Source organism: Megascapheus bottae, chromosome 18 (genome assembly GCF_031878675.1).
Source record: "Megascapheus bottae isolate mThoBot1 chromosome 18, mThoBot2.hap1, whole genome shotgun sequence".
NCBI lineage: Eukaryota > Metazoa > Chordata > Mammalia > Rodentia > Geomyidae > Megascapheus > Megascapheus bottae.
The window spans coordinates 36,577,138-36,591,912 of record NC_143526.1 but is presented as its reverse complement, the minus strand read 5'-3'; the positions used below and the strand labels follow the sequence as shown (position 1 = coordinate 36,591,912).

General features: G+C 41.9%; 1 protein-coding gene across 1 annotated transcript in view; it reads left to right on the top strand.

Moving 5' to 3' along the window:
• Positions 1 to 14,775, top strand: part of Ptprt (protein tyrosine phosphatase receptor type T) — a 679,440-nt gene that overhangs the window by 139,262 nt on the left and 525,403 nt on the right. Inside the window, exon 6 of the mRNA XM_090352716.1 lies at positions 12,819 to 13,112. Coding sequence (XP_090208842.1) covers positions 12,819 to 13,112 — 294 coding nt within the window. The remainder of the gene's footprint in view (positions 1 to 12,818; positions 13,113 to 14,775) is intronic.

Here is a 14,775-nt window from a genome sequence, read left to right as displayed (position 1 = left end):
AATAAAATATTTTTTTATATCAAGTGAGTTAGTTTATTCAAGCAGTAGTTAAGGTAGATTAGTGGTGCTGAGATGCTGTCACTTAGTGGAGGACAGTAGAGCTTTTCAATGACTACTACAAGGACTTAGGCCTGCAGAGTTTCAAGAATGACTCTTGTCATGTCTTAGAGGGCTGTGTTTATGCTTCTTATTGGGCCAGGAGGTGGTTACTTAACTTTTGAATTGATCTTGAGACCCCCCCCCCTCTAAATGTGCCCAGATCACCCTTCTGGGTGATCAGTTGTGAGTATTGGGGGAGGGAAGTGTAGTCCAGGTTACATTTCTTTTCCTGGCAGGAAAGAAAAAGAGTCTGAGAGAGGAGAGGAAATTCATGGGGCAGTTTGAAGAGGTCATAAACTCCTCCAAGCTGTGAAGAGCTTTTGCAGGAATGATACCATTAGAGATTAGTCCTTCTTCTTCTTTAATGTTAATACTTTAGGAAATTCACTGCACTGGATATTTGTCTCTTGGTGTGTGTAGGGGTGGGGTGGGGTGTTAGTTGGATTCCTTCCTTCCTTTACTGATTAAGATCTAGATGAGGTTTTTGGCAAGAGTGTTTTTTTTTAAGAATTTCAGTATTACTTATATGGGTTTTTTTTGTCAATGAAGAATGATAGCAATTTCGTCAAGACCATCCGTGAGCACCACTGAATAAGCCAATGTATATTTTCGAAGCAGAGCAAGCTTTCAAATTCACTTCGCCTTTTATTGCATATATGGCCACAAAGGTAGATTTTAAACCTTTCCCTTTGCTTTTATTACCCAATGGATGAAATAAAGAGGTAGACATTTTACTGTCAATTTTTTTGGAACTAGCTTTTGTTATTAAATGTTGTCCTACCTGCTGGGACATTTGAAAGCACTGTAGCTCCCCCATACCCCATCTTGCCTCCATACTTTTGCCTGCTTTACATTCATTCTGTGCTTGTCATTTTCACATTGCTGTGACAGAGTGCCTGAGGGAAACAATTTAACAGATGCAAAGATTTATTTTGCCATCTGGTTTCAAGAGTTTCAGTCCATTGTGACAAGGAGGACCTGGCAGAGCGGCAGAGAGGTACAGAGCAGGACAGATCAGTTCACCTCATGGTGGCCAGGATGCTGAGAGCAAATACCTGCATACATCAAGTGGGCTTCCTAATTCTTTTCCCTTTATTCTACATGGATCCCCAGCCTGTGGGATGGTGCTGCCTCTGTTGATTCATCCTCTTTGGAAAGACACCAAGGGACCACCCCTACCCCCCTTCACACACACAAGAGGCATGCTTTACCAATCTTTAAGACATCTCTCCAACCAATCAAGTTAACAAGATCAACTATCACAGGTCCTATCGATGCCAATACCCGTCTCTGTATTTTGTAGACAATTTCTTGACAAACCATCTTTTTTTAAAAGTCCTTTCAATCCAGTGCCATTAGAGGTATCCGCATTTTCTAGAACACAGAGGAGAAATTTATATAATGGCAGATCTGAGTGGCCACATGTGTAGACCACCATTAAATCAAATACGGGGCTCAGAAAGTGTTTGAGGAGATTTTTACATACATCCGAATGTCTCCTCAGAGCGTGTCCTTCAGCGCGATAGGCAGCAGCCTCCTTTCATTTTCATCTCAAACAGATTCAGCTGCGCACTTCTCGGTCTTTTCCTGTTTGTGGGTTTCATCTTCAAAGAGGATTCTGAAAGTGATCTTCAAGTATGAAGCTTTATATTTGCTTTTAGTGCATTTGATTGTGTTTTAAAATCATACTGACTTCTAGCCAAGACTTTCTCTTTCTAGTTAGAGAAAGTTGTTACATATTTCCAACACATTACCTATCTATAGGATAAATATGATGTGCTAGTTATCAGCGACTGTACACAAACAAAAATATCTCAAAACACAGTTTCTTTCTTTTTTCTTTTCTCTTTCCTTTTTCTTTTTGTTGTTGTTGTTGTAGGACTTGAACTCTGGGCCTGGGTGCTGTCTTTAGCTCAAAGCGACCACCCAACCTCTGGGTCTGGGTGCTGTCCCTGAGGTCTTCAGCTCAAGGCTACCACCCTAACCCCTTGAGCCACAGTCCCACTTCCCATTTTGTAGCGGTTAATTGGAGATAATAGTCTCATGGACTGTAGTGCCTGGGCTGGCTTTGAACCACGATCCTTAGATCTCAGCCTCCTGAGTAGCTAGAATTACAGGTATGAGCCACTGCACCTGGCTTCAAGTTTTTTAAAACAACAGAAATGTGTTGAGGATCATGATGTGGATAAGCTGGATAGTTCTGGCCAGGGTATCTGGAAAGTATACCCAGTAGTCTGCTGAGGCTTCTGTCTTCCTCCCAGTACTTTACTGGTGGGGAGGGTTCTCCTCCCCAACACTTTTATGACCCTTGACAGTATTAAGAAGATCTACTTCAAAGAACACTCAGATGGCTTTTGATCCATTTTAGAGCCTGATTAGTTGAAGGTTGAAGGTAGCTTCTCTTTCTCTCTGTGTGTCTGCATAAGAACAATTATATCATGACAGAAAAATAAGGGTAGAGAAAGATCACATGTTCAATGCGTGTCTAAGTATATCTGAGTATGCTTTCAGTACCTGCTCTGTACTGAATTATGCTTTGAACTTGGGGCTGCAGTTCCATTTTCTTCCTAGTCAGATTTGATGAGGGGACATTGAAGAATCATGTTGGCTATATCCCCCCCCCCCAGTTTGTAGGTTATTCTAAGTTTTAGTATTTTACATCTTTTAAATAGTTGCCAACATATTCTTTGATTTTCCCATTTTTAAAGAACTCTCAATCATCTTGATGGAAAACATAATTAAAAAAATATTATACTTGTAAAAAATTAAATGAGTGCCACTGAAAGTTTCAATACAGCACAGGGTTATTTTTCAGGATGTCGTTATTGAGAAAGTACCATATATACTTGTGATTGTCAACTGAATATTTGATTGAACACGATTTTGTCAGGGACACAGCTGAAAAGTAAGCTTTGCTGAGCTTGAAGATAATCAAAAGTAAAAACCTAATATTGCCTTGACATCAAAAGCATGGTTTATACCCAGAGAAATTGATAAATTAAATGTTATCGAAGTTAAAACTTTGCCCTATGAAAGCTCATGCCAAGATGAAAAGGCAAGTTAGGTAGGGGGTGAAGAGATATTTACCAAGTCTATAAGAAAAAGTAATGTGGGCCGGGAGTTTGGCCTAGTGGTTAAAGTGCTTGCCTAGCATGCATGAAGAACCGGGTTCGATTCCTCGGTACCACATACATAGAAAAAAAGCTGGAAGTGGTGCTGAGGCTCAAGTGGTAGAGCTCTAGCCTTGAGAAAGTCCAAGGACAGTGCTCAGGCCCTGAGCTCAAGCCCAGGACTGGCAAAAAAAAAAAAAAAAAGTAATGTTTAGAATATAAAGAATCCTTAAAGTTAAAGAAGACAAATGGCCAAGACAAATGGTTCATGACTATAATCTCAGCTACTCAAGAGACAGCTCTGGAGGGCATTGAGGTTTGAGCTCAGCTTAGGGTAAAAGTTATTGAGATACCCACTCTACAAACCAGCTGTATGTGATGCTGTATGTAGTAGGTATAATCCAGATCTACTTCTGGACTACATTCAGCTTCTTGATCTGTTTTTCTGCATTCAGTCAGTGCCTCATTTTCTTAATTACTAGAGCCCTATAATGACGTTTGAGAACTTTAAATAGGAGCCTTCCAGCTTTCATTTCCTTTTCCAATATTATTTTGAGTGTCTCTGGCCTTTTGCATTTTTATATGAAATTTAGAATTCAGTTATCAAATTATCCAGGGAAATTGCCAAACATTTGATTTGGAACAGCAAAGAGTTCCGCTTAATGAGAATCAATAAGTTTATGATGTTGATTCTTCTAGTTCATAAACGTGGAATATCCTTCTCTTGTTTAGGCCTTTAAAATAGATCTCAGTAATGGTAGTTTTCAATGTAGAGGGCTAAGTGTGTATATACACATGCAGATATGTGTATGTAAATTCCTAAATATTGTGGGTTTTTTTTTTACTTTGTAGATAGTTTTGTCCATATTTGTTACTGAAGGGCAAAATGCATACTTTTTTGTGTGAATAGCTCAATGACTTTGATGTAAGTCCATTAGACCTCCACTGGTACGTAGTTGTAAAAATCTTGTACTTTCCCTACTTCACACCGCCCTGTGTCAATTACTCTCACCCCTGAAGGTGACATTGCTATGGTCTTATTGATACTAATTCAGTAATGATGCCTTGTAAATTGCATCATATAATTGTTTGTGGTCAATTTTATACATTTTAATACTTGAAACTTTGCTGAATTCAGTTGTTCCATCTTGTTATACTTTGTGGGACATAATTATTTATGTGTACAGAAATAAAATTGCATAATTTATGGATATACAATTATGGAGTCTGAGAAAAAAATGAAAGCTATTACTTCTTTTCCAATCTTTTTAGTCTCTTCTTCCTTTTTCTTGTTACATTATGCTGGTTAGACCACAAAATAGACATGGGGAGTGGGGTTCAGGGAAATAGGATTTTCCTACTGTTAGGTTGTTAGGTAGATGTTTTGGACTCTAGTACTAAAGAAAAGGGTTTCTCCTTTCTTGATCTAGTTAATACAGAACTTTGTCATGAACATGTCCTTGGCTTCTTCTGACATGATTACATGATTTTTTGGGGGGGGTTCGGGAATCATGGGATTTGAACTCTGTTCTGGGCGCTGTCCCTGAGCTCTTCAGCTCAAGGCTACTGCCCTACCCTTGAGCACCACTTCCCTTTTCTAGTGATTAATTGGAGATAAGCGTCTCATGGCTTTGTATTGTCAGGGAAGGCTTTGAACCATGTCTTCAGATCTCAGCCTCCTGAGTAGCTATGATTATAGGCGTGAGCCACTTCCCATGGCTAGATAACATGATTTTTTTTTTTTGCTAGTCCTTGGGCTTTCCTCAAAGCTAGTGCTCTACCACTTGAGCAACAGTACTACTTTTGGCTTTTTTTCTATGTATGCGGCACCAAGAAATCCCAAATCAAACCCAGATTTTGTGCATGTTAGGCAAGCACTCTACCACTAGACCAAATTCCCAGCCTAAGATAACATGATGTTTTTTTTTGTTTTTGTTTTTTCCTCAGGGCCTGATCATTGTCTTTGGACTTACTCAAGGCTAGAGATCTACCACTTGAGCCTCAGCACCATTTCTAGCTTCTTTTATCTATGTATGTGGTACCGAGGAATTGAACCTGGGTCTTTGTGCATGCTAGGCAAGCACTCTACCACTAGGCCAAACTCCCCAGCCCCTATAACATGATTTTTAACTTAGGCTTTTTGCTGTGAAAAGTTACATTGATTAGTATATTAATATTAAATATCCATTTTGTAGTTGGAATTAAATGTTCAGTGTCCATGTAAGATGGGCTTTCTTTTTGTAGTACAAGGGGTTTGAATACAGGGACCTGTGCTTGATAGGTTGGTGCTTTATCACTTGAATTACACCCCAGCCTTTTTGCTTTAGTTGTTTTTCCAAATAGGACCTTGTGTTATGCCCAGTCTGGCCTGGACTGCAACTCTCCTATTTATTTTTTCTATTCCCATGTATCTGGGGTGATAGGCTAGCATCACTATAGCTAGATTTTATTGGTTGAGATGAGGTCTTATAAACTTTTCCAACCATGATTCTCCCAGTCTGTCTCCTTGAGTAGCTGAGATTAAAGGAATGAGCTACCTTATCTAGCCTTTGTAAAGTTTTAATCCTATGTTTGTTACAAGCATGTCAAAGACATTTGGAAATATATCTTTTCTTTTTATTCCCAGAAAGAATTTGTGTGATGATATTCCACAAAAACATTTTCTGTATATAAAATTTAAATATAATTATCTTCTACTTTCAAGTAGTATTTTTTTCTGTGAAGATTTTCTAGCTAAAATTTCCATTACTTTGTATGACTCCCTGGAAGTTATTATGCATTTGTTTGAGTTCCCAGTGCTTCTGTTTCAGAAGTATCTGAATGAAATATTAGAACAAGTTGAGCACTGGTGCCTCACATCTGTTGAATATCCAGAGGACTGCGACTGGGCAGAAAAGTCCATGAGACACCATCTCCAAAATAAGTGGCAAAAGCAGGGCTGGATGCATGGCTCAGGTGGTAGAGCACTAGCCAAATAAGCACACAAGCTGAGTGAGCTTGAGGCTCTGAGTTCAAATCCCAGGACTGCAGAAATAAAATGAAATATAAAATAAAAAAAAAGATCAGTCTAAAACTGTGCCTGAAATTGTCTAGGCAGTAAATTTATCTTCACTTTCCTTCTTCCTTTTGTCTCCATCATAGTAACCCTTAGCTTCAGAAGCCTACAGAAGATCCTGACATAAAGCCCCCTTTTCTGTTCTCAGAGTCCATGTCCACCTGTGGTCTGTGGGAATTGGCAGAATTCCTTTGTTTCAAAGAGCAATAATTTAGGCCCTTTGGCTGGATAAGGCAGAGTGCAGAGGCAGCCCTAGAGGAATGAGAGGGATTTGGAAGAAGCTAATTTGCCAGTTCCTTTACATAAAGGGGGCAATCATCTCTTAAACTCTCTCTACGAACTGAAGAGACTGTGCAACTAAGCCTCTTAATCCATCTGGATGCCCCTTCCTGACACTTCAGAGGAGTCCTTCTTCCCAGTTACTTCTGGACATTTCAGCAGCTTAGAGACTCATTATGCCTTTCCCCCTCGCATGCAGGGATAGGCCAAGGAGAAAAAAAATTTTGCAAGATAACAGTATCTCTAAAGCCCCAGACCCCTTCTGTAGAAGTCTTGCTTCCTGTGGCTGGTAGCATAGCAACCGATGGCCTGGTCTCAGGTGGGCCTGGGTGCTACGTGTCTTCCCTCATGCCAGCCACCTCCTTTGCCACTATGCCTGAGTTTTTCTGCGTTGCCCACTCTGGTAAAGTGCTTCAGTGCTTTCTCCCAGAGTGTGAGGTAAGGCTGAATGGATTTGTGACTTCCTCTGCCATGGAGTTGATGTGATGGCTGAGTCTAAGGTATCCTGGGTATGCAGGATCCCCTAGAGACTCTGGGAGACTCTGGGAGAATCTGGACTCCATGGCCCATTTGTGGAGAAGGCTCTGGGATGGATGCTGGAAACCATACCTGCCAGTGATGAGGTGCAAGGAGTAACTTGCATTTCTGTAAAGTTTGCCATGTCTTGATATTTATATTCAATCTTCACAAGGACTTCGGGAGAGAGGAACCAGTGCTGTGCAGATACTGAGAGGCAAGGGTTTTGGATAATTTGCCCAAGATGACTGAGAATTTAAATCAATCTGTGTCAAAGAGAGAGAGAGAGAGAGAGAGAGAGAGAGAGAGAGAGAGAGAGAGAGAGAGAGAGAGAGAGAGAGAGAGAGAGAGAGAGGGAGGGAGGGAGGGAGGGAGGGAGGGGGGGAGGGGAGGGGGGAGGGGGGGAGGGGGAGGGGGAGAGGGAAGGGGAGAGGGAGAGGGGAGAGGGAGAGGGAGGGAGAGAGAGGGAGGGAGGGAGGGAGAGAGAGAGAGAGAAAGAGAGAGAGAGAGAGAGAGGAAGAGAGAGAGAGAGAGAGAGAGAGAGAGAGAGAGAGAGAGAGAGAGAGAGAGAGAGAGAGAGAGAGAGAGAGAGAGGATCCTTGGATTTGAACTCAGAGCTGGGTAGTGTCTCTACTGTCTCCATCTTTTGTACTCATAGCTAACACTCTTCCACTTGAGCCACTGCTCAACTTCTTGGTTGTTAATTGGGGATAAAAGTCTTATGGGCTTTCTTGGCCAGGCTGGCTTTGACCCTTAACCCTGAGCTCTCAGCCTTATGAGTAGCTAGGATTACAGGCGTGAATCACCAAGTGCCCTACTGACTCAGATGCTTTCCAGTACTATACTTTGCTAGTGAAAGTAAATGACAAGCCCACCCACCTGCCAGTGCACACATAGATACAAATAGAGGAGTCATTCTATTTCTCCCAACGATAGTGCCTTTCCTTGACTAAATCATGCTTTCCTCTTTCCCCTTCTGCTCTGTTGTATAACCACCTTAGTTTTGTGGCACACTGAACCCCCTACCCCCTGGTACAGCCACAAATAATATCTAAAACATCATGCTAGGGGGTGGGGTGGGTGTTTTCTGGTCCCTAAGATCAGTGGATAGAATTGCAACCAGATCAAGGCTCAGTAGAGTGAGGGTAGCATTGCTAAGTACTGAAAACCATGTTATCCCCACCTGAACATCAAGGCTTACTTCATTTCTTAGTTACATCCAGGGTTTTTTTGTGTTTTTTTTTCTTATCCCTGAAACCGTTTGATTTCTATCCATTGCAGACAATATGTACACACACAGCTCGATCTTCAGCTATTTGAAGCACTTTTGCTCTCTGTAGGAATTTCTGGGAGTCAAACTGTTACAAGTGCTCACAGCAGGGAAAAGAAGGATGGAATTGGCCTGGAGATTGCTGACTGAGGATGAGGCTGAATTCCATTAAAGGGTCACCTCACCATCTTTATGTTGAAGGAGAGCTTTGGCAGTTGTAGAATAACTGCTGTTCTGGCCTGGTTCTCCAGGTCCTGGTGTTCGTAGGGTTTTGATATCTGGCTGGAAGGCACCATACCATCTCCCAACACACACTGCAATTTTCTGAAGGCCAGGTTTCTCTGCTTTTCATTTGGTTTCAAACTTTGTGGGCAGAGATGTCACTAAATGCCAAACATAGTTTTTGCATGGTTGATGCCTTGGAACTAGGGAAAGAGAGGAGTCAGATGTGGTACCTGTGGAAAGGCTTATGAATGAGACTAGATTTATATCTAAACAATTGATTATTAAGAAATGTATTAAAGATTCAAGGTCTGAAGGTGTTGATAGAATTGCCTCGAAGGGGGGCCAGGAGTTTGGCCTAGTGGTAGAGTGCTTGCCTAGCATGCACAAAGACCCGGGTTCGATTCCTCGGTACCACATATATTGAAAAAAGCTGGAAGTGGTGCTGCGGCTCAAGTCTTAGAGTGGGTCGAGTGCTAAGCCTTGAGAAAGTCCAAGGGCGGTGCTCAGGCCTTGAGCCCAAGCCCAGGACTGGCAAAAAAAAAAAAAAAAAAAAAAAAAAGGAATTGCCTCGAAGGAAATGATACTGGGATAAAGGCCTGGCAACTTTTCCAGGGTTCAATTTCAAATAACATTTAGTGATATTGTTTCCCCCTTCTCGATTATAGAGAAGGATTATTTTTGTTTGTTTCTGTTTTCCAGAATATTTAAATGTATCATTGACCTATAGCAAAATACCTCCGCTGGTAGCACACATTTCAATAGGTATTACTCAAACCTAGTCAAGACATAGATATTTTTATAACTCTGAAAGTTTTCTCATGCTTCCTTTCAGGAAGCCATCCCAGAAGAGGTAATAATGCTCTGAGTTTTATTATTATTGTTATTAGTAGTAGTAGTAGCATATGCCAGTACTAGGGCTTGAACACAAGGCTTGGGCACTGTTTCTTAGCTTTTTCACTCAAGGTTGGTGCTCTATCGCTTGAGCCACAGTTCCACTTCTTGATTTTTTTCTTAAATTGTGTAATTGGAGATAAGAGTCTCACAAACTTTTCTGCTCAGTCTGGCTTTGAACCATTATCCTTAGATGTCAGCTTATTGAATAGCTAGGATTGTAAGTGTGAGCCACTGAGACAGGACAGAACCTTTCTTACTCCTACTGGCACATAAGATGCACAGGTCTATATTAGGAGGCATTTCTTTTTTTCTAGAAGTATCTTTGCTGATGTGCTGATCATTTTAAGACTCCAGACCATAGATAGAACCCTTCATAAGTTGGGAAATGTAGCCTCCTTGGTAGGCTTTTGGTAGAGTCTCTACTGTATTATGGATAGGTTACATCTTTTTTCTTTAAATATTTGTGCTATATTGGCACAAATGTTAAATCTGTGAATGTGTTGTCACAAGGTATTTATTTGTGTCCAAAGTTTGAGAACTGGCCCAGAAGTTGTATTACATCTCCTCTCCATTTGGCTGTTTTTAGCATTGGGCCTGTACACTAAAAAGTTCAGAGTCCCAAAGAAGTGTAAGATATGGGCAGGTCATCCACCACCAAATTCTCTGTAGGTTTCTGTTCTTAACATAGACACTGAAGGAGATCTTACGTGAGTTCCAGAATGATTCCTGGGTTTCTGAAGTAATCTGTGGAACTGGTAGTAATAAGTTTTTGTGCGTTTCCCTAATAAGAGCATTTCTTATTAGATTTTTTTTCGGGGCCTAGGTGAAAGTTTTTATTGGTATAGACTTTCCTTAATGACCCTTCTGGTTGATGACATTAGTATCTTAGATATAAGAGAAGAAAGGAAGGGACAGGAATCTGGTTCTGAGTTCACTTTTTTTTTTTTTTTGTGGGTCATGGGGCTTGAACTCGGCCTGGGTGCTGTCCCTGAGCTTTTCAGCTCAAGGCTACCACCCTACCCCTGGTCCTGGGCATTGACCCTGAGCTCTTCAGCTCAAGGCTACCACCCTACCCTTGAACCAAGCCCCACTTCCTGTTTTCTAGGGGTTAATTGGAGTTAAAAGTCTCAGGTCCTTTTGTGCCCTGGCTGGCTTTGAATCTTGATCCTCAGATCTCAGCCTCCTGAGTAGCTAGGATTGTAGGCATGAGCTACCTCATTCAGATTTTGTGTGTGTGTGTGTGTGTGTGTGTGTGTGTGTGTGTGTGTGTGTGCTTTATACTTGCTTCTTCTTCTATGAATCACCAGTCCATGTATCTCCTAAAATGCAATTCTAATTTGGAGGATCACTGAAAAGCAAAAGAATAAGACAAAGCAATTTACTAATGGGTTTTTTGATGCCAGAAATTAGAGCTTCTATGATGCTCTGCTCCTGAGAAGATGGAGAGAGAACCTCGTGAGTGCACGTGAACTTGTGAACCAGCAAAGCATTTGAGACGGTTCATGAGGGTGTTTGTTATTATACTTGCACCTGCCATTAGATATACACGAAAAGAGACTAAACATTTGGAAAGACTAATACTTTATTTCCTTACTGGTGGTCAGAAATTGGAAACTGCAATAGCAAGGCAGTAAGCCATGACAAAAAGTCAATGAAAGAGAGCTTAATACGGGCACTAGCTCAGCCCCAAACTACTGAAGTCTGCTGCTCTTAATTCTACTCGGGACCAGTCTGTGAATAATTATATTAAAGAATTAGGCAGAGTCATCACAGAGCTACAAAATATCACCCTTGAGGCCTCATTGGAGACTGATGGGAACTCTGGAGATTTGATAATGGTGATCAAAGGGTCCATATATTTAAAATGCACAAAGGATGAGCCTAGAAATTATCTGCCTGCCAACTTAACTTCTCTACCTGGAACAAATTATCCAAAAATCAATTTGCAAACACGTTTGAGATAACAAGGTCTTGAGTAATAACCTGCATGGCTTTGTAAAGAAAAGTACCTCGCTTGACTAATCTGCTTAATTCCCTTCTCTGACCAAATGGTAAGCTATAATAGAGGTAATCTGAAACCAGCCCTTACGTTTGGCCTTGAGTCACACTGAGAAAATATTGTCCATCCCTGTTTTCTAACACATTATTCTGTTTCTGGAGAATTTATGTTGGTAGGTAATTAATTAGGGGAAAAAGATGAATTTGTCTTTATCGCAAAGCCCTCACCCAAACTAAAATTAAAACCTTCCTTATTCATATGAATACCCCAGAGGTAAGCTAGTTAGTTAACATGTAATAACAGAATAGATCATCATTGTATTCCAACTCTGAGTGCCTCTGCTCCACTTCTTCATTCTACTCTAGGAATCTTTGACTAGTTCATTTCCCAAATGGGATAATCCAGTTCCTGGAATTTGTTTCTCAGAATTAATCATCACCCAAGAGGAGATGAAATCATGTGCCCAAAGATACTTGTTGTAGTATTATTTACCACAACAAACAAACCTCAGTATACAACACATGTCTTCAAGAGCTGGAGTAATCAGCATAATTAGATAGATTGTTTTGAAGTTGTTAAAGACAATGATAATGAAATCTATATGGCATATAAATACTGCCATTAGGATTTAGTAAATGAGAGAAGAAAAGCAAATCTACATTGGGTCATGGGATTACTATTGTAATCACTTGAAAAAGTTACGAATGTGTGAATAAAGATATAGATGCCCTTTGCCTACAATTCCAGCTACTTGGGAAGTAGAGATCTGGAGGACTGTGGTTTGAGACCAGTTTGAACAAAAAGTGAGACCTCCCCCACCTTCTCAAAAAAACATGAGTTGAGTATGGTAGTATACATCTACAATCCAAGGAATATGGGAGGCATAAATAGGAGGATGGGAGTCTGAGGCCAGATCTAGGCAAAAATGTGAGCTCTTACCTAAAAAAATGACTTCTACTGACTGTATGTGCATTTTAGTGCTACAGCTCAGAGTCCTCTGGTATTCAAGCTTCACTTTAGTAGAGGCAGGTTCTTCTTTGGATACTAGAAAGCAGAACTTCCCTCCTTCTTCCCCTAGATATTTTTGCAATGTTTTGGAAAAATCTTTTTGTTTTCATGATAGACATCTACTTTTTCCTTCCTTTAAATGGAGACCGATATGGGATGTGTTGACTGTATTTACTGAAGAAAGGCCAGTTCAAGCATTTAGAGATAAAAAAGTTTATTAACATTGAAGGTGAACAGAGTTTAAAAAGGAGGCGGGGTGGATTTGGTGTGTCTATGTGTGGATTTCCCCTGTCTTTGCAAGCTTGGATGTTCTCTGTAAACCATCCTCCTGTAAGAATCTGTGATCCATTCTTTGTCTTACAGAGCCCCCCACGCCCATTGCCCCCCCAGAGCTGCTGGCTGTGGGGGCCACCTACTTGTGGATCAAGCCGAATGCCAATTCCATCATCGGAGATGGCCCCATCATCCTGAAGGAGGTGGAGTACCGCACCACCGCGGGCACCTGGGCAGAGACCCACATCGTCGACTCTCCCAACTACAAGCTGTGGCACCTGGACCCTGACGTGGAGTACGAGATCCGGGTGCTCCTCACACGGCCCGGCGAGGGGGGCACGGGACCTCCAGGGCCTCCCCTCACCACCAGGACCAAGTGTGCCGGTAAGAACCAAGGAGCCCGCTGTCCTGACTGCTCTTCCTCTTGCATTCCTGGGATGGAGCATTCCCAGGTTTCTCTGGTGTCCACTGGCTTCTTGTCAACAGTCCAGCTGGAGGTCCAGCCTAGGAGAATCCCCACACACACACACCCCTGCCAGCTGGGACCGTGATTCTAAATACTATGGATGTTTGACTCTGTTGTGGAAAGCCTGTGGTTCTGACCTGGCTCCATGGCCGTGAGGATTTCTGGTGCCCTTTGTTATGTGTCTCAGGGATCCTGGTTCTGTGTGTTGACTCAGGATTCTTGTCCCTGAACCCCGGGGGTCCCTGACTGATTGTGTCCTTATTTAAGCTCTTTGTGGTGACAGCGTCCTTGTGTGGTGTGGTTCTGGTGATAGCGGTAACAAGTGTCTCATTTCGGTTGTGCCCCTGAGGACCCTGGGCTGGGCCTGTGACCCTTGGTCATTTGTCTGATAGTTCCTGGTTCTTGTTTTGTCTCTGAGGGGCTCCTAGTGTTACCTGTGTCATCATCACTGCCTGTCTGAAATGGACCCACGAATAGCTTTGGTGGCTGGGAGCTTCCATAGTCTGTTTTGCTGGCTCCTAATGAGAGACTGAGATAGGATGGTTTCCTCTGTGGGACTCAGGATTCTACTGTATTCTCTATGGGCTTCTGGATTCAGTGGTCTCCCTGACATTCCTAGATGCCTCCTAAGAGTTTGCTGGCTGGTAATTTATCTGGGAGGGTTCTTTGGCTCCAGCTATATCCCTGAGATGTCCTGGAATAAGGGATGGTTGCTTAGAGCTGTATCCCTGAGACGTTCTGTTCTCTGACTAGAACACACACACACACACACACACACACACACACACACATGCACGTGTGCTCACACACACAGAGCTGCAATTTACATTCTATTTTTTCACTTTAAATGACCATTCACTTTATATACTTTTATATATACACATGAAGGAATAGAGACTTGGTATTTTAAAACATTTTGTCCAAGAATTGGCCAATGGCACAGTTAAAATTTGCACTGGGGTTATCTGATGCTAATGCCATTGACCTTTGGCCACACCATGTTGGGTACATGGGAAGCTGAGTGCTACTGGCATGACAGGCAGACCTGCACTGGGATGAAGGGAAGGGCATGGAGTAACGGGCAGCATGGCCTTCCAAGGGAAAAGGAGTCACTGGTGGCTGCCTGGTGTAAGAGGGAGTGAAGAATCCATTAGTGCAGCTGTATGGACTAGAAAGCAGAGGATAGCACATCACTTCTTTATGATGTGGTATCTGTGCTGCTGAGATCCATTAGCCTGTGTCACATTATGCAACAACAACAACAACAATAATAATAATAATTAAAAAAAATACAAGTCTGTCAGTCATCAGGGGTTCACATGCCTCCAATTCTTGCACTTTAGGAGGCTGAAAACTGGAGGATTGAGGTTGGAGGCCAGCCCTGGCAGAAAATTCAGCAAGATTCCATCTCTAAAATAATCAGCAAAAAGGCCAGGGTGGAGGTGTGGTTGAAGTAATAAGGAACCAGGCAAAAACTGCAGGGCTTCTGAGAAAAAAACAAAAACACCTGAAGTATCCCATATTTCATCCATGTCACCTTAAAATAAAAGAATCTAGTTTAAATGGTAGCATAATTGTACC